Source organism: Hyalella azteca, unplaced genomic scaffold (genome assembly GCF_000764305.2).
Source record: "Hyalella azteca isolate HAZT.00-mixed unplaced genomic scaffold, Hazt_2.0.2 contig16209, whole genome shotgun sequence".
Lineage (NCBI taxonomy): Eukaryota > Metazoa > Arthropoda > Malacostraca > Amphipoda > Hyalellidae > Hyalella > Hyalella azteca.
Genome location: NW_025946036.1, coordinates 253,864 through 276,123, shown reverse-complemented (window position 1 = coordinate 276,123; position 22,260 = coordinate 253,864). Strand labels below are relative to the sequence as shown.

Below are 22,260 nucleotides of genomic sequence, written 5' to 3'. Positions count from 1 at the left end.
GTAAAACAATGTTAGACTATTATTGACTGGATCATTACAAAGTTGCACGCTATCCTCGTTTCCTTGATTATTTCATCACAAGATTAGCTTCAGACGCTCACCGAATACAGGGAACTCCGTTGTTCCAAGCTGTTCCTGCCGGCTGTTGTTCACTACAGTTCTCCCTTGCCATGAAGTCTCGGTGAGGTACAACTGTTCTCAACTCAATTGAGCTTCCAACGCAATATTTTCAGCTCAACTAACTTAAAACTATTGGTAAGTTGGTAACTAAAATAGGTCATTAGGGTACGCACACAGTGAAAGCAGGTTGCCAGCGTGCTGGTTACCTGCTCAGGCTGGCGCCTGAAACCATAGAACATAGAAGCCTATTCGTACAGGTTTTCACTGTGAACACTTACATTATTATCCTATGTTCATTCTTGTGGCAGGTTGGAGCAGGTTGCCCGCGCGGGCAAACCTGCTATCACTGTGTGCGTACCTTTACATGCCAAAGCAGGCTTGACAGAATCTGTTGAGGATAAAAATAAGGCTACACTGTTCTACAATAGCTTCACAGTAGCCGTGACCCTGTGGCTCGGCCACTTAGAAGGCAGTAAACCTCCACTGCTAAAGTGAAAGGTTATAGCAACATGGACGACATATAAGCTGTCGTCAATGCCACTGAGGTCGTCACGTGGCAATTGTCCTCCCCGCTCTTCGAACAGAACACATTATACTGGTTAGAATTATGATTCGTAGGATTTGGTTGCCACATAATAACTAGGAAGCTTTTTTGAGTGCGGTAGGAAGTTGTGGCTGATTTCGTTAATGAAGTAGGTCGTTTCTATTAAAGGTCGGCGACAAGAGCAGTGACGACTTCCGTGGCATTGATGGTAGGATTCTTACGTTCAACGGCGAGGACTTTAATTTCTGTTAGAAGTATTGAATTGTTTATGAGTTAGTTAGTTATATGAGTATGGATGTGTTTGTTATCTGGTGTCAGTGAGAACGGAAGTTTTTGTGATTGGTGCTGAGGGAAAATACCGACTGACAGAGCGTCAACCTTTAATTGTAAGGCTGAGCTCATTATTTGGCTTGCAAATTACTGAGAGATATGAATGACAGTCGTGATTACCACACAAACCTGTGAGAAAAAAAGTAGTGTTCCTTTTATCCACCATATTGTTATTTTTGCGGTGGGGCGCTCAGGAACAATCCCCCTAGGAGCGCGAAATCCCATAGGACTTCTGACGGGTACAGACACCCGTCAGAAGTCCCCCCTGAGGGGGGTGTCGGTGAGAACGGAAGTTAGTGTGATTGGTGCTGAGGGAGAATACCGACTTGAGGGAGAATACCGACTGACAGAGTCAACCTTTAATTGCATGACTGAGCTCATTATTTTGCTTGCAAATTACTGAGAGATATGAATGACAGTCGTGATTACCACACAAACGTGCGGGATTTACTCTTCATATGCTGACGAGTCGCTCACTGGCAACTAATGTCGTTAACTTGCCACAACAATGGTGAATGGTGATGACATTCTCAATCGTGTTAGATATTGTGTGAAAATCTCTCAAAATGCATTAGAGGACTTACAAATATTCTCAAAGTGATGCGTCATTAGTTCTAAAAAATGTAGTGTTCCTTTTATCCACCATATTGTTATTTTTTTAGAATTATTAAATCCGGAAAGTTCTAGATTTAATCTTGGTCTCCCCTGGAAAAGAAGATGTAAAAGATAGGGAGATCGGCTTGACTATTTCACGTCGTTTCCTATTTCTAATTTTGGCTGAAAACTGAATGTGCAAAGCTGAGCCTATTTCCACTGGGTCGTCTATATTTTGTCAACGCATGCTTTTCTTATTTCTCAATGAAACAAACAGGTGAAAAATTTTTTATTGGATGAGCAAATAGCCAAGAAGTACCTAAACAATTCTCAAACGTATTTGTGCGATATGACCATGTTTATTTTCGATGACGGCCTCCAACCTACGCTGGAAAGTTTCACAGGAGACTCCAGCATTTCTTGAGGGATCAAGTCCCATTTTCGTTTCAATTTAGACTTCATACTATCCAAAGAATCATTATTACAGACCATACTCTCTAAAATAGCTCAAACAGAAAAGTCGAGAGGATTCAAACCATAGCTTCTTGAGGGCCATTTATTTTTGGTAATGAACGCTGGGATGTGGCCCTGAATCAAGTTGTGGGTATTGTTTCAGCCATATAATGGAGCAGAGTCTTGTTGAAAACTCCATCGTGAGCCGTTGAAGTGTTTACGGCCGCGAGGTAACAACTCAGCTTCCAAAATGTCCGAAATGTATAGCTGACTGTTCAATTTCACTACTGACGGGACGTAAACGAGGAGACATCCCAGCTAGTGGCTGTTACCGCTGCCCAAACCATCACGGACATGGGATTTTGACGGCGCGTTACTGTTCTGGTGCCACAGATCCATCCCGACTCCAAGCTCTGTCATTTTGACGGTTAACGCTTTGTTCAATGTCAAATTTCTTCTCGTCATTGAAATCCAATTTGAGCAGNTTCGTTAAACGTGGTAATAGACTTAACGGTAATAGAGAGGTGGTAATTACAGTTACCATTACTAGACAAAGGGTTATACCAGTGTCTGGGTTGAAATACCTGAACCCTTTACTTGAATCACTTGAATTTCATAATTTCATTGTTGCACTATGCTAAATTAAAAAAAAAAAATTAAAATGTGAAAATATATTTTTCATACTGACACGATGAGGTCGGCATCTCATCTTTATTCGTTTAAAATTAATTTATTCCGAGAATAGATGATGACTTATTACTAGCACAAGTAAATTAAAGCCTATCTGAAAATAGGTTTTAATTTTACAAATCATTATGTTTTTATACGCCGTGAGTTGCATGCTACTAATTATCTAACTAGAAATGTACAAATCAATCCATTAAACTAAATTACGTTAATAATCTACTGTCTCATCAAATCTAAAAATCAATTTAGGATCGGCATTTTCATCCTAGATTTTTTCATGAATTCCTTTCTTGGGTGCTTGTTCCATTCAATCCTTTGAACTTTTGAAGCAAAAAATGCCTGTGTTTGTCTTTCGTAGTTACGGTGTCCTAATGAAGTTCCTAATGAAGTACGTCCTCGAGCGCGTATACTTGGGCTGCTGTTATGGGCCTATACTTTCAAAAAAATTTAAGAGATCGTAAGTTCATCAGCCAATCATTGACGGCCTTTCAAACAAAATCCACCAATCATTGACAAGAAAATAGAGCGTAAGTACTTACGTTCACTTAGCGAGTTTTGAAAGTATGGCCCATGGACTGTGGCTGTTCAATGTTGACACGAGCTTTGTTTTGGATAATTCAGAGGTGCGTGTTATTGTGAGCAGAGACAGCGCCTCATCTTATCTTAATTACAAGCCTTTCAGGTCATTTCATTAAATGTCCATCATGGCGTCAGGAGCAGTCGTTGGATGGTCTCTAGGGACCGCACATGTCAATCTCCGCGTACGAAAAGAGTTCAGAGATTTGCTCGTGTTATTTTCTGCCTATATAATTATCAGACGTTAAATAATTAATTAGTTTTTGTCAATTTAATTATCAGGCGTTAATTAATTTATCATTTTTTGTCAATTTAATTATCAGGCGTTAATTAATTTATCATTTTTTGTCAATTTAATTATCAGGCGTTAATTAATTAATCATTTTCTGTCAATTTAATTATCAGGCGTTAATTAATTAATCATTTTCTGTCAATTTAATTATCAGGCGTTAATTGATTAATCATTTTCTGCTAATTTAATTATCAGGCGTTAATTGATTAATTTGGATTTTAATGCTCAAATGGATTCAAGAGGGAATTTGAGCTAACGACGTTCCGTGACTTCACTGTTTATCTTTAATAAGTTACATATCCAAAACTCATGCTTCTAAATAATCTAATAAGTGAGCCTCATATTCATTATACGTTTAAGAGCAGCATCTATACAATGATAATAATAAGAATGTCCATTTAGTGATAGCAAGATTATTGGTCGGTGCAATGTACTGTTAAGAACAATATCTGCTTTAAATTAGTACAACTGATTTCACGTTAGTTGCTCTGCAACATTACCACCACAGAGAACAAATATTGCACATTTTTCTGTTTTGGAACATTAATTTTTTGTCCCACGATGTAGTCTGGAGTTCCTGAGCAAACAGTCGTGCTGGAAAATATCGCAAACAATTTCAAAGAATTTCTAATGCGGGAGATCGGAGGCATTGAGAAATCTGCGAGAACAATGCGCGAGTAGCTGAGTTTTTACTTCGGCTGCCCTACAATTCCATTAGGTTTTGTGAGGGCCCCTCAATCAGAAAAGTCACGCACGTCAACGCTTGCGACGACGGACTTTCTAGAGCGCGTCTCTGGGGTTCGGTTATGACATCGTCAGCAGGCCACCCACGAGCCAGCGCATGGGTACGGCCACCCCGGGAGCTGGCATGGAGAGCAGAGTTGAAGGGGAGCAGGTCGCTAGCGATGCAGGTGATGTTTGTGGCCGTATATATTCTCGCAATGTGTTATTACTCGAATTAAGATTATGCTCTATAACCGTCTGCTGCTCTATAACCGTCTGCTGCTCTATAACCGTCTGTTGCTCTATAACTGTCTGTTGCTCTATAACCGTCTGCTGCTCCATAACCGTCTGATGCTCTATAACCGTCTGCTGCTCTATAATCTTCTGCTGCTCTATAACCGTCTATGCTTGAATTTTGAGGCAAAGGTTTAGTCCAGATATAATATCACGAGAAATTTTACTTTGCAGAGCCTTTATCACTCAGTCTAGGACGTTTAAGAGCGTTACTAGATAATATTTTCTGCCCGTGCACTTATTCGCTGTCGCAAAAATTATTCTATTAACAAAAAAAATAGACGTTATGAAGTGTTGAAATATTTCTAATTAGTAATAATATTTTGGAGGGAATTTTTCCTTAGTTAATTTCTCGATGAGTGCGTCTCAGCACGACTCTCCCCATCTATAGATCAAACCTTTTAACGTCGGATACTAATATATGTTGAGCAAAGCCCGTAGAGTTTCATGAGCCTGTGTCGATGTGTGGCCAGGCTGGATTATGTGTGCTCGATATTATAAGAGTTTAAGCGGACGATTGTTCATGAATTATCGGCGGCCATTAATGCTGCAACGACTTCCATCAGTAATAAAAAATATGTCCGTGTTTCATTGGACCTCACATCAGGATTGAGGAAACTTCTGTTTGTGTTTTGAGGGATCATTACAACCAGTGCGTTGAAGTTTCAGGTGTCCATAATTATTGATGATTTTGGAAAATGATTTGAAGCGACACAAAGCATTCTATTCATCACACGATCATTGAAATTTGGTTTCGTTGAAAATATTGTAGAGTTCTCAGTTGAGATGCTTCCTCAATAATTTCCATTGTTGCTTCACGTTGGTTGAAATACTTGAGATACTACTACCAATTTTGTAGGAAATAATGAAAACTATTGCGATTTAGTAGTAGACCAGACCGGGGATAGTAGACCAGACCGGGGATGATGATTGGTCTGCTAAACCACGATCCCGTCGCGTCAATATGTTTATCACGAAATCTCAGATCGTGAATTTGAGCTCCTGATTGTTTTAACAAATTTCACATAATCAGGGCACCTATATAGCTTAAACCTAGATCAAAAACATTGCAAAATTATTAATAAATGTTAATTGAAAATCGTAAATGTGAGCAGCATTATTTTGGTGGATGCAAAAGTACTATAAATTATTCTATACTTGTCAATTGCATTCAGTGTTGCATTTCCGGTAAAATCTTTATTTAGACCAGGACACCGTTGCTTAAATGAATTCTCTGGGCAGGGTATTTGTCAATACGGACAAGATATGTAAATATCTGTAACCAATCGAACACAACAACATATTTACTAATTGGAGAGGCGTTCAAATTATCCATGAAGCTCGTCATAATAACGTCAGTAATTTAAATCGAACAAATATTAAGAACGTGCCACACTAACAAAACTTGTAGAAAATAATTTCAACAACAGAAAATTTCAAGGTCCAGCCATCAATTGTAGAGTCCTTTTCCTATGGCTGTCGAAGCCTCGCAACGTCCCACCTACGAGACCAGCATCCCTTCGGAGAGGGGAGAACAAGGGACCGTAGCGACAGGGGTCACCCGACCACGTCCCGCCTCATCGGCCACTTTCGGGGCACCTGGCAAACTTGAACCAATCGCGGCACCGACATCACCCGACGAGAGGCGGAGAATTGTGATCAAATAGAGACCGCCGGGGCTGAGGAAGGCGTAGTTGAACACCTGCGGCTGTGCGGGTTATAGCGTTTGCAGTGATATCTTGTTGCCGATCATCCAGTGTTGTGGTGTGAGCCGAAATACATGAACGTTCGCACGTCGTGACTCACGAATTCGTTTGCGATCCTCAGTTCTGATAATCATACCTCTGTGAGGTTCTCCATGAAAAGTAACCTGCTTTTGTTTAGTACTGTTCGTTATTAGCAGTCAAGTGCGCAGAACTTGGATGTGATAGGTTCTTTCCTTTCAGTGAAGTGATTCGTGATTTTTGAAGCCAATTTCGCAGAAATTGATCCCAGACCTTATACAATGACTATACGGCCAATCTTCACAGGCTATCCCTTTCAAGGTACGTAATAGATATATCACAAATTCATAGAGTAGTCAACCATCTTCCGGAATCCAGAACATCATTTAAGGTGGACCACGTAGAAATTGTTTTCAGATTTAGGGATTTCATTTCAAATCATGTTAAAAATTGAAGCCCTTTTCACGTATCATCTATATAGAAATCTATCTATATTCGGAAACTCTTAGAAGTTGTCAATCCCATGCAATGTCTATAATAAAAAGTTACAGAGTGCGCAAGTTGTCATTAAATGTGACAGAAAGCAATGGCGATTGTGATCTTTGGGAAATTGAAACAAAATGGTTCGACAAAAATACTAATTGTAATTATGTAGCGTGATTTAAAATACAGAAAAAAATTATTTATGACAAACATTACGTCTTCAGTGAATTTAAACAATAAATTGACTAATCAATATAGCTCATGATAACGATACCATAAAGCTTGTTAAACGTCTTGTGATGATGCCTAAACGGTGCTTCAATCGGAGCTCTAATGACGGAAAGGTGTTACTTCGTTGGCAAAAATCTTTGAAAATATACACGTATACTATTCATTTTACGTATTATTCATCTAGGAAGATTTCTAGTCATATTTAATTCTAGGAATTTGAAAGAAACCCGTATGATATTAAATTTAAATTGACTTAGACCCTGGCGTCGGGTGCTTTTCTGTGACGAAGGACTTTCGATCTTGCGCTTCTCGTCAGAGATTGCTACTCGGAAATCGATTGTTTTACTTCGATTATGAAGTCATTCCTCGAACTATTTAATGATTAACCTCTCAAAGTTATATGTGTATCACCATGGATTGAATTCGGCAAAATTGTAAAGTACAACTTCGTCCTAAAATTAAGAATACAATTTTTTTTCAAACAGTGTGTATATAGGCTGGGGCTCTATCCCGGCTTTGGAGGAACTGGAAATTGCCACGCAATTAAAAAAAATACAGGGTCGGGGCCCTGATCATTGACATGAAACCATTCCCTGTTTTTAATTAATAAAATCAATTCCTTTTTTTGTTGGAATGGTGTGTGTGGGAGGCCTTTTTATAAAAAAAAAAATTAAAAAAATTGTTTTAATTCGTCGTGTTGCTTACAAAACACGGGGTTAAAAATAATCGAATTTAGCGATGAATGAACTTGTTGCAAGTCACGATTATACATTTTAAAAGCGCTGCACTTGTTGCCGGCTCTGCGGTTTATGTACACTAATTTGGTCGGGGAGATCCGAACAGTGAAATATGAGAGAAAAATATCGAGTGCGGCTCGGTAATTTGATAAATAATTAAAATAATTTTTGTGTGGTTCGATAAGTTAGCAAAAAGATATGATGCTTTTAACGATGTAATCGTCGGTAAAAATTTAAGTTGGGATCTTGAAATATTTTTTAGTTTCTTTCAGTGTAATTGGCATTAGAGCCCATTTATTCTGCAATATTATTTGAATTCAGGATTGGATAATTCGTACTCGATCTCTGCAGCGACGGTTGAGAATTGGATATAAGAAAGAATTAGAATGGATTTGTAACGATTTAAAATTGCTGCATTTAGGTCTTAAAATATTTGGATTCACATATAACTGCACAAAATGTCAAATTTTACATTTGGAAAAAATCCTACAAAAAAGTTAACATTGTTCGCATTGAAGATTTTTTGAAGTAGAAGAACTTTTGACCTCATTCAAATTTTGGCCCTCAATATTCTGAATTTTGCGGCCACCTGAAAGAAATCTCAAAAATCAAGTTTTTTTCCCAATATAAGAGCAAATTAAGTTTCCGTTGTGTTCGCAATAATTTAAATGCAATTACACACTGATATGTTTTCGTTTAATTGTACTTTTACTTTCATATATTTGCCGCTAATCAATTACAATATCAAATAATCATTTTCTTACGAAGTGACATGCTTCTATTTTAAGAGTGCCTCTGATTGAATTGACGTGTTTCAAAAATCATGGTGCAGTAGAAATTAAAACAAGTCGATTTCTATACTCGTCAAAAAGAACTTCAGAGTTAGTGTACGTTGAAGGGGAGTCATCATTTCAATGTAGCACACTTATACTAGGCCGTACTTTTAATTTATTTATGAAAATTTTACATTTTTCAACAAAGAATCCCGACTTTATTTGTACTCGATCGATGAAACGACCGCTCCTAGAACTCATTTATAGCGAAACGAGGAATGCACGCGGAAAATTATGAATTGTAACGTAAAGAAGAATAAATACGTTGCAATGTAACGAATGAATGAAATGTCAATATCGTAAACAATTCTAAATTACAGATTTAATTAATTTTTATTAAAGGTATTTAATTTTGAAAATACAAGTTTTTCTATTGCATGAGAGGATCTGTTTCATTGGCCATACCTAATTTAATTATTTATGTTTTACTAACCTGACTCGAAAATTCTATAACCTAACGTGATTCCTTGCCGTACTAGAATGATGTAAATATCGTCTTGATCAAATATTACCATTAGGTGTCATATAATGTCGTCCTACACTACTTTTAATGACTTCCATTCAAGTCTAACAAATTCGTGAATTACAGGTCTCAATCTTTCTTAAAAGTTTTTCCATACAAAATTTATCAGTCTATGTTCCTTAAATTTCTTAGGGCAAGGGCAATTATTAAATTTCTTAGGGCAATTTTCCATAAAAAATTAATCAGTCTATGTTTCTTAAATTTCTTAGGGCAATTTTCCATAAAAAATTTATCAGTCTATGTTCCTTAAATTTCTTAGGGCAAGGTCAATTATTAAATTTCTTAGGGCACTTTTCCATAAAAAATTCATCAGTCTATGTTTCTTAAATTTCTTAGGGCATTCCATTCAAGTCTAACAAATTCGTGAATTACAGGTCTCAATCTTTTTAAAAATTTTTCCCTAAAAAATTTATTAGTCTATGTTTCTTGAATTTCTTAGGGCAAGGGCGCGTAAATCAACTCGGCGGGGTGTTCATCAACGGTCGTCCGTTGCCGAACCACATTCGCCTCAAAATCGTGGAGATGGCCGCGGCCGGCGTGCGCCCTTGCGTTATATCTCGGCAGCTTCGGGTCTCGCACGGATGCGTATCTAAGATACTCAACAGGTACCAAGAAACGGGCTCCATCAGGCCTGGCGTCATCGGAGGATCAAAACCCAAAATATCAGCACCGGATATCGAGAAAAAAATCGACGACTACAAAAAAGAAAATCCGGGAGCCTTTTCATGGGAGATTCGCGACAAGCTCGTCAAGGTAAGTTTCCTATGACATTGTAAATTCTCCAAGTTTATTGAACTTTGACGTTGTGCATGTGATCATTGGTGTTATAAAAATAAACACATGAATTTCGCTCCTGAATCCATGCACTGTCATATTTCGATGCTCCTAGAATCTGGAAAGCTCATCTCCTAATTAGGCCAACCTAATTTTTCTTAATAAAAAATAAGCCACATGAATTTAGAAGTCTTTACTGAACGAGTTACTTAGCCACCTAATTACAGCGTCTCGGGGAATGCAGTGCACCAAGCGTTTTTTGGCAAGACAAGGCGTTAGGCGCAGTCCATTCTGGAGCATGTACTTCGGTCTGGAATGTCTTTGAGTTCCTCGAAAATAAACCCACAACAGCTTCGATGTGTGGGCTGTAAAATGCACGTCTCTTGATAGATTAGTTTCCTGATGACGGCATGCCAGTGTTTAAAGGATCCACTGCTTTGTACACAAACTCTCGAGCGGGGCGGCCGGAGACTCTGTTTTGACAGCGTCTTGATGCAGCGAAACTTAATGAGGTTCACAGCTAAAAACGCGAGTTTTTCCATCGCAGCCTTTTCCCTCGCGACTTATTTTTTGTTCAATGTATTTACTGAGAAAAAGTTTTTTCGACACATATTAGAGCTTTGGCATCAAAGTTATTTAGTATACATTTCAAGTTGCATTTATATATGAAATTATACTTTGATCAAACTTTGAATGTATGACTAAATTTACTATTTTGTCCATACTTGGTCTAATGCCAAATGGAACATTGCAAGGAACAAAGGAGTTCCTCTTTAACATGCTTTGCACGTAAAAGTTCCAGAAAAATATGATCTGAACCGTCAACATAAAGTCGTGAAAATTTTATCGAGGTTGAAGCATGCATGTACAAACTATCTCAGAAGTATATCGGTTCTGATATATTTCGGAGTAGCATCACATCACTGCTGCCTCGGAGCCTGTGTTGCTGTCACAGATCGATACCTTCATTGTTGATTCTCACTCGCCATGAGCAGAAACATAGATACTTTCTATAATATGGACAAGGCACCTTTAAGAAGAAAGAAACAATATTAAATATTCTATGTTGACTCTCCGAACCTACTGCTCCGTGAAGTTTTAGTTGACGATCTGTCAATATCGTAAGCAACGAATTTTGTTTGCTAATTAGATTTCAGTAGGTAAAGACAGATTAAAGTTATTAGCGGGATACTTACCGTCATGCGTGGCAGAGAAATCGAGTGAAATGTCCAAACGGAGTAGTTAAGTAAACAGAAAGGTTCTAAACGTTGGACATTACATACTTTTACGGTACGCTTACAAACACGATATTTACCCTTGTTCGGAAGCTATCGTTATCGAGATGGAGGGAACGAAGTTAGAAGCCATTGTGGAGAATGAGAGGGAGTAGGAGGGTATTCGTATTGGGTGCCTGACGCTTTTCTTTGTGAGGATATTGACTGGAGCGAGGGCCTGAGAGAGAGGGGAGCCTATCAGTGCAGGAGGCGGAGGAACATATAGGCAGGCGCGCCACGTGACACTAGCAGTTTTGATGACACTCAGCAGCAAGGGACTGCGATGACGCGATCGATTTCAAAGCCCCTGCACGAGATGAGTCGCAGCCTCGGAGGCTGGCGTGTTTAAACAGCAGCCATTTCCTACTACATCGGTTGGATCTCTTTTTCCTAACAGTGATAGGAGGTAGTATACGACAAGTTTATTTTTCACCCGTCAGTGGATTTGATAAGGAATCACGCCTAAAAAGGCAAGGTATAAGGGTTAACTTCCTTGATATGTGTAGAAATATTTCAGGCTTAAAATTGCACGGCAACAAAAGCGGAAAAGTGTCGTGAAAAAATAATATTATTCAATTATTTACTTCTTTTCTAGTACGTTTGTTTGGTTTTTCTCATTGTTAGCAACATCTTGCTAGAAACGGTGAAAAAAACAACTATGGCAGTCTAAAGAATCCCTTGAGAGAAGGAATGAGATCTATAATTTAATACAGAATAAATTTTATTTTTGGTTAATTATAATAAACAAAAAAAAAATTCAAGCTTAGAACTGTACTCTGTTTTGATATCAATCTCAGCCTCATTTTCTCAATCTCAGCCTCATTTTCTGGTCGAAGCGCAAATTATTTAGACCGTCCACAAATTCCAGAAATTCAAGTTCAGAAAGGGTACCCGAAGTTCTGACATGTTCGCATATTCTAGCGTCAACAAAGAGGCGCTATGGCAGCTAGGAAGGTTTAGTGACGGCACAGCTCTGCGCTCTCACAGTTTATAGAGAGATGGCGAGGCGGTTGCTTTGAACCGTACTAGCGGGGTGACGCTTCCATTCAATGGCCGCGTATATTACACAAAGCTCAAGTCATTTAAAGAAAGGCGAACTGTAAAGGGGTGCTGTTGCTTTTTTTTGCCGCTCACCCTACCGGCTGCCATTGCTGTTCAATGTTATCAGATGCCTGATCCAACAGGGATCCTTCCCAGTACGGGAGCGGTCTCTCATGCTTCTTTTCTCTCATGCATAGAAAGCTACAAGCATAAATTACTGCACAAGCAACACGGTAAACAATCTTTAAATAAATAATTGAAGAGTGTCAGCGACTTTCGGGAATGACTGCCCAAGCAACACGGTAAACAATCTTTAAATAAATAATCAAAGAGTGTCAGCGACTTTCAGGAATGTCTCTTAATATTTACCGTCTGTGCGCATATATTTCTCATTCAGACTGAGACGGAAATACGATTCGTCCGATTCAGACTCTCCCACATTTCTTCGAATATAGTTTCTAGATAAATAAGTTTCAGATTTAAAAAGTAGATTGATCATTTAAATTTACACCTTAAGAGTTGATTCTGCCAGTTAACCAACAATTTGTTTTTATCTGGTATCCCTGGATTATTCACCTGCCTCAATCGATGCAATTCCGTATTTGTCATAAATTTTTGCGGATTTTGAAAGATTTTGGCCGTGTATCGAATTGTTTTAGATAAATATTTATAAATAATAAGATAAATAAGATAAATATTTAGATAAATATTTATGTCAGCTTGCTCTTTAATTATCCAGTCTTGACGGGATGTAGAAGGCTGCGCTTCCGGGAATTGTGCGTTCTGCAAATGTATTTTAGCTGCGGCCGGCATATATAGCGCTGAGCTTGATGTCGCTATTACGTCAGCTTTTCCGACGTCATGAATAACTTGAGCTCTCGAGAAAAAAAGTATCCGATCAACACTAGTGTTCTGGAGGCGTGAATACTTGATTTAAATTGATTTGTATAAAACATCAATGAAATGTAATTCAGGCTTCTTGATGGTTAATTGGATGTACGTATTGGAATATGCTTTAGTGCAGATAGCATGTGAACTTTATGGGACTATAGACAAAAATTAATGAAATTAATTAAACAAAATCAGTCTCAAAATAAATATTATTTACTGTGTGAAAAAATCTTGATAAAACGAATCCACGGAATCTGAATCATTAGAGTTGAGCCGAATTTACGAATTTTACTATTAGAGTTGAGCCGCGGTATACGTAGAGAGCCATGAGGCAGCGCGTCGGGAGAGCCTGAGCCAGCGAGCACCAACCGCCTGAGTGTGACCAATCGTAGGATGAGGTCAGGAGAGGCTGCGTGTGGTCTACGCAGCCCAGGCACCGGCGCGCAGCATAGCTTCCTTGCTCAGCTTCGCAATTGCGCTCATGAATTTTATGGCCAGCGCTGATCAGGGCTTTGGTGAGAAGTCCGACAATGGCGAGATCAGCTTCACGGATACTGCTGAAGTGTGATGACACATTTAGAATTTTGGTGTTTCCAGGAGGATGATATTTTTTGTTATTATAGATAAATTTGCTGGTAAATTACAGGCTTTTTAATTTAATTTAATAGTAAAATTCGTAAAAATTATATGCCTGAAAATTTTGGCAGTATTTCAAATGGTAAGATCAGCATTCTTACTCATTTCTAGGATAAAATATCACGCATAACAATTTTCTTTTGGAACTGAAAGCTCCGAGTTTCTCATTTATTAACGAGTTCCATTGTTTCTGTGGCCTATAGGATGGCGTGGTGGACAAGACGGAGGCACCTTCCATCAGCTCAATCAGTCGCATCATTCGCGGTGGCCGCAGAGAAGACGACCTCCGCAAGGACCACAGCATCGACGGTATCCTGGGTGAGTGGTGGCGCTGGTATCCTGGGCAGACGGGCAAATCCTGGTATCCTGAAGGTATCCTGGGCAGAGGGGCAAATCCTGGTATCCTGACGGTATCCTGGGCAGAGGGTCAAATCCTGATATCCTGACGGTATCCTGGGCAGACGGGCAAATCCTGGTATCCTGACGTTATCCTGGGCAGACGGGCAAATCCTGGTATCCTGTGGTATCCTGGGCAGAGGGGCGAATCCTGGTATCCTGATGGTATCCAGGGCAGAGCGGCAAATCCTGGTATCCTGACGGTATCCTGGGCAGAAGGGCAAATACTGGTATGCTGACGGTATCCTGGGCAGAGGAGCAAATCCTGGTATCCTGACGGTATCCAGGGCAGAAGGGCAAATACTGGTATCCTGACGGTATCCTGGGCAGAGGAGCAAATCCTGGTATCCTGATGGTATCCTGGGCAGACGGGCAAATCCTGGTATCCTGACGGTTTCCTGGACAGAGGGGCAAAACCTGGTATCCTGACGGTATCCTGGGCAGAGGGGCAAAACCTGGTATCCTGACGGTATCCTGGGCAGAGGGACAAATCCTGGTATCCTGGGCAGAGGGGCAAAGTGTGTGGTAGGCAAAGGTGGAAACTTAATTTTGTATGTTAAAAAAGATTTTTCAAGTATATATAATGATGACGATTAATTTGTGAGGTAGCCTATTTGGGCAGCGCAAAATATTACATTCTGTATAAATTCAGTTGAAAACTTGCCAGAATCAGGAAAAACAGCCACCAAACATGTGTTCAGTCTTCTAAGACAAAAATAAATTGAATACTCAAGGGAAAGCCCGTGTTATTCTAAATAATTTTTTCTAGCTCGTTAAGGGCAACAGATATTATTTTAGGCTAATTTCCGTAACAAACTAAGGGATTCAATGAGCTGTCATCAATTATGATGCAAGGGATGTTCCGTCTTAAAATATCTACTGAACTATCATACAATCACTTATCAGTGAATAATGAGTATTTGATTGCATGAAATTTTCATGCCTGAATATTTACACTCGTTCTTTAAGAATTCGACTCTTTTCTATCTCAATAACCTTAGGCATGCTAGAAATAAAAATTTTGCATTCAATTGTAGTTTTTGATCTTGCACTCGTCCAATGTCCAAGCTGTGCCAACAAATGCTATAGTCTTGTCCTTCTCCCGATGAATTCACCCCCACCTCGAAGTTGACATTTGTATCTGGCATTGAATCGAAGTTGAATTCAACGTTGTTTCGTTGAATCAACGTTAATTAAACATCGCATTAACGTCATTTGAGTGGTGCGCCGTAGGTTATGAAGTCGTGCATCAAGTCACGTGACGTGTCAGCCTCGGACGTCGCACTAGGAGCTCGACGAGTCAATCAGGCTCGGCACGTTCACCGACGTCCATTAATTGAACCTTTTTGTCTTTCAAAATGAAAACAGCACACGTAAACTTGAATAGATAACTTCTTGCATGTTTCTTTATATATGTATTTTTCGACTCGGCTCATCGTTTAATTTTTCACATGTTTTGTAATTTCTGCTTATTTTTAGCGCATTTTCTCATTTATGGAAAAAATGCACTATTGTGCTCGCCATGTCCGTCTGTCCGTCCGTCTGTCTGTCCGTCCATGACTTCACGTTTTCGTCGACGAGAAAATGCGCTCTCTGTCACTCACTGCAGTGAGTACTGAGTTATATTTTTTATGCAGTATTTGTGTTGTGACGTTCGCTTAGAGACTATGGTTATTACACCGCTCAGTTTTTATAGCAAAAAAAAAAAAAAACATCAGAGAAAGCACATGGCTCAGAAAACCTTTCACCATTATTTTCTTTTCGGGTTTCATTTGAGATCTGACATGCATTATATGTAGGAGCTTTCTACCGAAGAAATATTTTCATTTTGTTGCTCTTTCTCCTGGAAAGATTTTTTTAAAATTACAAGTGCCCCTCGCTGATTCCTGATACCATCGAAATTGAATAAATTTGTTCATATAATATCATCGACACTGGTATTTTAAACCTTTGATTCACATAAAATAATTATATTAAAGCTTATTAACCATTGCTTATAAGGGCTGCCATCAACCTCTTTGGATGGAACTACATCTGAACTAAAATTTTGCTACAACGATGATATGCACTTTTTTCTCACGGGAAAAATATTTACTTATGATGATTAAGCGAGTGAGACGAGAGAGGAGGTGTTGCTGCTTTGCATATGGCCGCACGAGCGGTCAGTGAAGTAACTCATTTCTGAGGATGATTTGACAGAAAGTTTTGCGTGTAGGTGCGGTGCCGTTTTTAGTCACAATAATCGCCTCTAGTTGAGTAATGCTGGCATGAGTGCTGTAATCCTGGCTCCTGACAACAGCAAGGCACGTCTCTCACACCTCTTGGGAGGTCTACTCGAACTGCTCCATCTTGCGTCTGCAATTTAATAGCGCCAGCGCCATGCGCTACGAAGATGACTACAAGCTTTCATATCGACGCTGCAGTCACGACCGTGTGAAAATGTGGCATGGCCACCCTCTCGCGCGCATATTAACTATCATGTTTAAAAAAATAAATTAGCTCTTTTCTCTATATAATATCGATTTCCTTTTCGCACGGAAGCACTCATACAAACATACATACATCCGCATCCGAAACATACGTCCACATTCTGCAGAAAAATTCTGTTCAGCATGAAAATTATTTATGTGGCTTTACCATGTTTAACGGACGTGTAGTTTATACGCGATCAAAAGCATATTAATTGAGCAAGTAAAGTAAATCTAATAATGAATCAATTGCAAAAAAGCACAACTTTCTTAATTATGTTTCTGTAAATTGTATTTTTTCCCTGATTTACTGAAAAGTCAAAACGCCTGACAGTTTTACCGAGCGAGAATAGAGGAGCTGTCTCTACAAGAACGAGAAGTGTCAGAAACCTGTTGCAATGATTCGTCACGCCTTGCCACTCACTTTCCTATTCTAAAGTCTCAAAAGAAAGGAACTAATTCCTTGCCTGATTTCCTTTGCCACGTAGAACAATGGAGCTCCGGAAAAATCTAAGAAAATATGTAGAACGCTCGCCTAGGCGTTGCAGATGTCACCGCCGTTGTAAAGCGACGGACAAGCGGCCTCGTTGACGCTCTATCATGTCTATTTGCACTGAAAGTTTCACGTTAAATAAGTATTATAATTTAACTTGTATTTAAATGTGAGACAATAAAAACAGCTTAGTAACATAAAAACGGCTTTGTAGTAACGTCGACCACACGTAAGCGGTTTTAATTACCTGGCAATATAGTGAGTAAAAATGTGGATGAGCCGATAGGGATGTGATCGTGCCGAGGCATCGGATTGAGTCCGCTATTCAACTCATGATGCTCATCACTGCGTGCAATTGGTGTCTGAAGAGACAATAAAGCTAATCGCTTGCCGTGATCGAATGGAGAGCACGTCAGTCTTTAGAAGAAACGTCACGACCGCTCACGGCCAAATGAATTTTGTGATTGTTAGCCGTTGAGGTCCTTTTGTTTTCGCCGGAGAATTTTTATACCGCTTGCCACGGATTGCATAACAAACCGAATCGCTACTCTTCATCAAATGCGCTTAATTTCACGTCACTTGAATGTCCATCGATGGCGATAGGCTGCTCACAATAGGCTTAAATGACCGGAAAACTCTCATATACGATCTTTATCAAATTATACGTCAATCTTTGGTTAATTTTTCCAACTTTTAATTTGAATACCCTTTATGGTCCCAAAATTGTGTGAAAGTTGTTGATAATCAAATCATAATTTTGTTGTGCTTTTCCTCCCCTAAAGCAGCTTCACAGCTTTGAACCTGGGTCTACATAGTAGAAAAATTTTATTTGAATCATGACGGAATTATTTGTAATTTATCAATGCATTTCATAACTGGGCTTCCCTGCGCTCTGATCTTGTGTCTCTCCAGCAGAAAATTTACCTCTAAACGGAATTATTTAAATGAATAAATGTTTTTCATTGCTGTGCTATAACCCCGCCGTGCCGGCCTCCCGCAGCAGAAGACGCCAGCGAGGACAGCGACACAGAGAGCGAACCTGGCCTCACCCTCAAGAGAAAGCAGAGGCGTTCCCGTACCACCTTCACCGCCGAGCAGCTAGAGCTCCTCGAACGCTCTTTCGAGAAGACGCAATATCCTGACGTCTATACCCGCGAGGAACTCGCGCAGAAGTGAGTACCTTATATGAATATAGAGCGTCGAGTTCCTCGAGCGCTCTTTCGAGAAGACGCAATATCCTGACGTCTATACCCGCGAGGACTCGCGCAGAAGTGAGTACCTTATATGAATAAAGAGCGTCGAGCTCTTTGAACGCTCTTTCGAGAAGCGCGCAATATCTTGACGTCTATACCCGCGAAGAAGGAACTCGCGCAGAAGTTAATGCCTTAACTTATTATAGAGCGCCGATAGAGCTGATTGATTAGTCGTAGCTTACAAATTCAGTTCATCAGTAGGACCCGTATGAATAGTTTAGATATCAGTAGTAGTTTGTTGAAGTGAGTTTATTGAAACCGATGGAAAGCGAGACTACACTTTCTTGTGATTGATAGGATCAGAGACTGCACCATTTAACTGATACAAGCAATAATCAAGGGTCAGCGTTTGCCAACTTTGAATTCTTAGTGAATATAACGTAAAATTCAAAACATTTTGGTACTGTTGTAGTGATAATAGTATCTGGAATTTTTTTGGGAGTAAAGGTATTCATGTTAGAAATAAAAATAATCATACATACCGAATTTAGGAACTATGACTAACAAAAGAAAAATAGTAATATCGAAGCGGGTTTTTGAACGTAATAATTGGAGACTCTGATAAATCGTCAGCTGACGACGAGCGTCTTTTGTTTGGGCAGGGCGCGCCTGACTGAGGCGCGGGTGCAAGTGTGGTTCAGCAACCGAAGGGCGCGACTCAGGAAGCATCTCAACAGCCAGCAACTTGCGTCCCTCACTTCACCGATGGCGCCTTCTGCAGCTGCTGCTGCCGCTGCTGCGTCTGCTGCTGCTGCCCCGTACATGGCGCACCATCAGTATCCTGCACAGATGTGCGACCCGTCGTCTATGTCTGCGTCGGCTGCGTATCACGGTGAGTAGTCAAATTGTGTTTATTGATGGCGAATCCATTTAAGATAAAATTCCATTAAAATTCGCTGCTACTAATTTTTATCTAGCGAAAATATTGATACTACTGGAATCCGGGTATAAAAAATGCATAAAGGACACGATTGCATTCATGCCATAATAATAATTCAGAGTAATATATAACTAATTGATGATAAAGAAATGTTTCTTATGATTGTCTCTATTACAGACAATGTAATCTGAAACGTTGCACATTCATGCTTAGACTACAAATATCGTTGCTTTGAAGTAGAGTTTTTTCTTCCTGGTACAGGCGCTGCTTCATGGCAGGCTGGGGCCGCCACCTGCTACGACTACTCAGCGTCGAGCCTCACGGGCGTCGACCACTCGAGCCTCATGTCCCACACGATGGCCTCAATGCCCTACGCCGCCATGAGTGGCGGTCCCGACGGCACCTGGGGCGCTAAAAGTGCCATGGGAAGCTGGTGCACCACAGGCATGACTGCACCTGCTAGCTTTGAACAGCTCGGGGGCCAACTCAGCGGACAGTTGGGATCACTGCTTCCGTCGCAGTCCTACAATATGTCAGCTGCGCACGCATCCTTCAATGCCTCGGTGACATCGCCTCCCGTGCCCACCTCTTCCCCTGACAAACCTCTAGCACATTCCACATCTTCTTCCGTCTCCAGCGTGCACACCTCAGCCCCTCATCACTCTTCTCCCTCCGCCGCAGTGCATGCTGCTCACGCCGCTGCCGCAGCTTCCTATCCGTCATATTTCAGCCAATTCGCGGACCCGTCCTCTTTAATGTGTGGTCGTGTGCATTAACATAGCAGCCTCTGACGGCCGCTGCTCTTGGCTCGGAACCAATGTTGGGATGCAAGCGTGTAAATAATGTACAGTTTCTAATTGCGGGCCTCTGCCTGATAACGCCCTGTATAAACATCAAAAATGCATGTTTTTATTATAAGATACGATGGTTATTATAACTTTTGTATTGAAAAACAATGTTACTTTTAGTATCAAGCCTTAGTATTGTATTTTTTATAAGTTCATCCGAGTTAATCACGAGGCTTGTCGTAGCCATACTAACATCAGTTTCAAAAACAGATCTTTATAAATATTTAAAACAACATTTTAATTATCGGGATCTCGATGATGTGCAGATTAAATTAGATACTTAGATGATACATCAAGATAAGAATTTAGACACTTGAAATAAAGATTATTGCATTGTGTTTACATTATACTGAAGTACATCGGTATGACTTCAGAACAAGAAGCAAGTGACCTGCAAATATCCTCATATTTCAGCATCCCCGTTTACGATACGCTAGTATGTATATGGCGATTGCTGTTCCGATGCAATAAGAATACATTGGGTATGGCGCGTTCTATAATCGTTGTAACAGAGTCTTTGCATTTGTCTTTTTTAATATAAGCGTTGGAGATATAATCGTCGAACGGCATATTTCGGAGCACAGCAATTAATGATCCGATCGTCGCATTCTATTTCATAAACCTGTACAGTAAAATCATTTAATTCTTAGTTTCTTCAATTTAGTTCTTCACAATTATCTTGATTTCGCCACATGTCTTTCTATCTGCTATTTTATTCTAGACAACAAAGTAGTTTTGATAGAGAGAGAAGAAATAGTTCATTTTTTTGCGATTCCGCAACCTAGGTTAATAATTTTGAGTGCATCAATGATTCCAGTTAGTAGCTAAGAAAATGGTTATTGCCCGAGCGCAGTTCATAGATGAATTAAGAGGCGAATCAAAATGTAAGCGCTTCAATAATATTGAATTTACTGCTGTAGATAAGTGAATAGACTTTTTTTTTGATGCTTATCTAAGTTTAATTAAAACAACAAAGTAGATTAGTTTGTTTAAATTCATTCAATGCGTTACTTTAGTCTAGCTAGTCGTGGAAATATTTGAATATTTAATAATTGTGAAAAGTTACGGTAAATGAACGAATCAATGAATCTTGTTATCATTTTATCCTACTCTCGGCACAACAATTTGCGTCCATGTTTCTTAAAGAATTTTGATTTCGTTATGATGAATGACTTATAAATTTGCTGCAGGAAAGTCGTCACGTTTCCTACAAGCCATATCAATATTATTATTCCAAAATTGAATGTTTCAAGTGAACTTTAATAAATTAGGTCTAAACCAAATGCCTGTCCTAGTGAAAAGAGTTTTATTTGTTAATAAGGCAAAGACCTAAATAATGGAATCCCTCGCATCTTCATCGCTACATTAATTTTATATGAAGCATACGGGATCTCATCTTCATTTTGGGAAGAATGTTTTAATTTTCCCTCATATATATTAAAAAAATGTTTGCTGGCAATTAATGCCGTGTAAAAATTTTATAATAAACTGGCTTGATTTATACCATGCACTACGTAGCGTGATTTTAGTACTAACTATTTGCAAATTCATACAGTTTACTGCCAATCTTAAACACTCTTATTGATGAAAAAAGATAGATTATAAATTTGATTTTGAGAAAAATTTAGTAGTAGAAACACAAATTCAATCCACTAACATTACTTCCGCAGTGTTAGTGGATTGAAGTGCAGTGTTAGCAGTCCACTAACAATGGACTGCTTCCGTGAATCTCTATGGCATATTATCATTTTTTGCTATTTAAAAGCAATTTTGAAATTATTTTGATGCTTACAGTAAATAATCAATTTATGCTTGTCGATCGTAATTTGATTTAACTTCTACAGGGATAAAAAATTTCATGAAATCAGGGATTCATGTAAAATCACATAAATTAAAAAAAATTTTGATGTAAAAAATAAAAAAGTTTAGATTAATTAAATTCTGAAAAGGGTACGCTATTATAAGGGCCACCCTAATATATACACATCTAAAGCTTTCAGATTGCCCAAGATACCCAGGGCAGGTTCGCATCGATAAAAGTTTAAGCTGTGGGCAGACGCAATCAAGGGAGCGCTGTGCCCAGTAGACCACCCATGCGACCAAATGCTATGGCGAACGCTCGGGGCAGACCGACCGCGGCAGTTCCACAGGCCGCAAGTCCT

General features: G+C 39.4%; 1 protein-coding gene across 3 annotated transcripts; it reads left to right on the top strand.

Annotated features, from left to right (window-relative positions):
* The first annotated feature begins 6,318 nt into the window (after positions 1–6,318).
* On the top strand, positions 6,319–21,186 carry LOC108680360 (protein gooseberry). Of its 3 annotated transcripts, none has more exons than XM_047884795.1 (6): positions 6,319–6,658; positions 9,584–9,897; positions 13,964–14,078; positions 18,121–18,289; positions 18,964–19,202; positions 19,512–21,186. In XM_047884795.1, exons 1-6 carry the CDS (start codon positions 6,619–6,621, stop codon positions 20,024–20,026), a joined length of 1,392 nt encoding a protein of 463 aa, XP_047740751.1. In that variant the 5' UTR covers positions 6,319–6,618; the 3' UTR covers positions 20,027–21,186. The 3 variants fall into 3 exon arrangements, with proteins under 3 accessions (XP_047740751.1, XP_018024655.1, XP_047740750.1); XM_018169166.2 differs by having other exon boundaries at positions 18,118–18,289; positions 18,973–19,202; XM_047884794.1 differs by having other exon boundaries at positions 18,118–18,289.
* Positions 21,187–22,260: the final 1,074 nt, after the last annotated feature.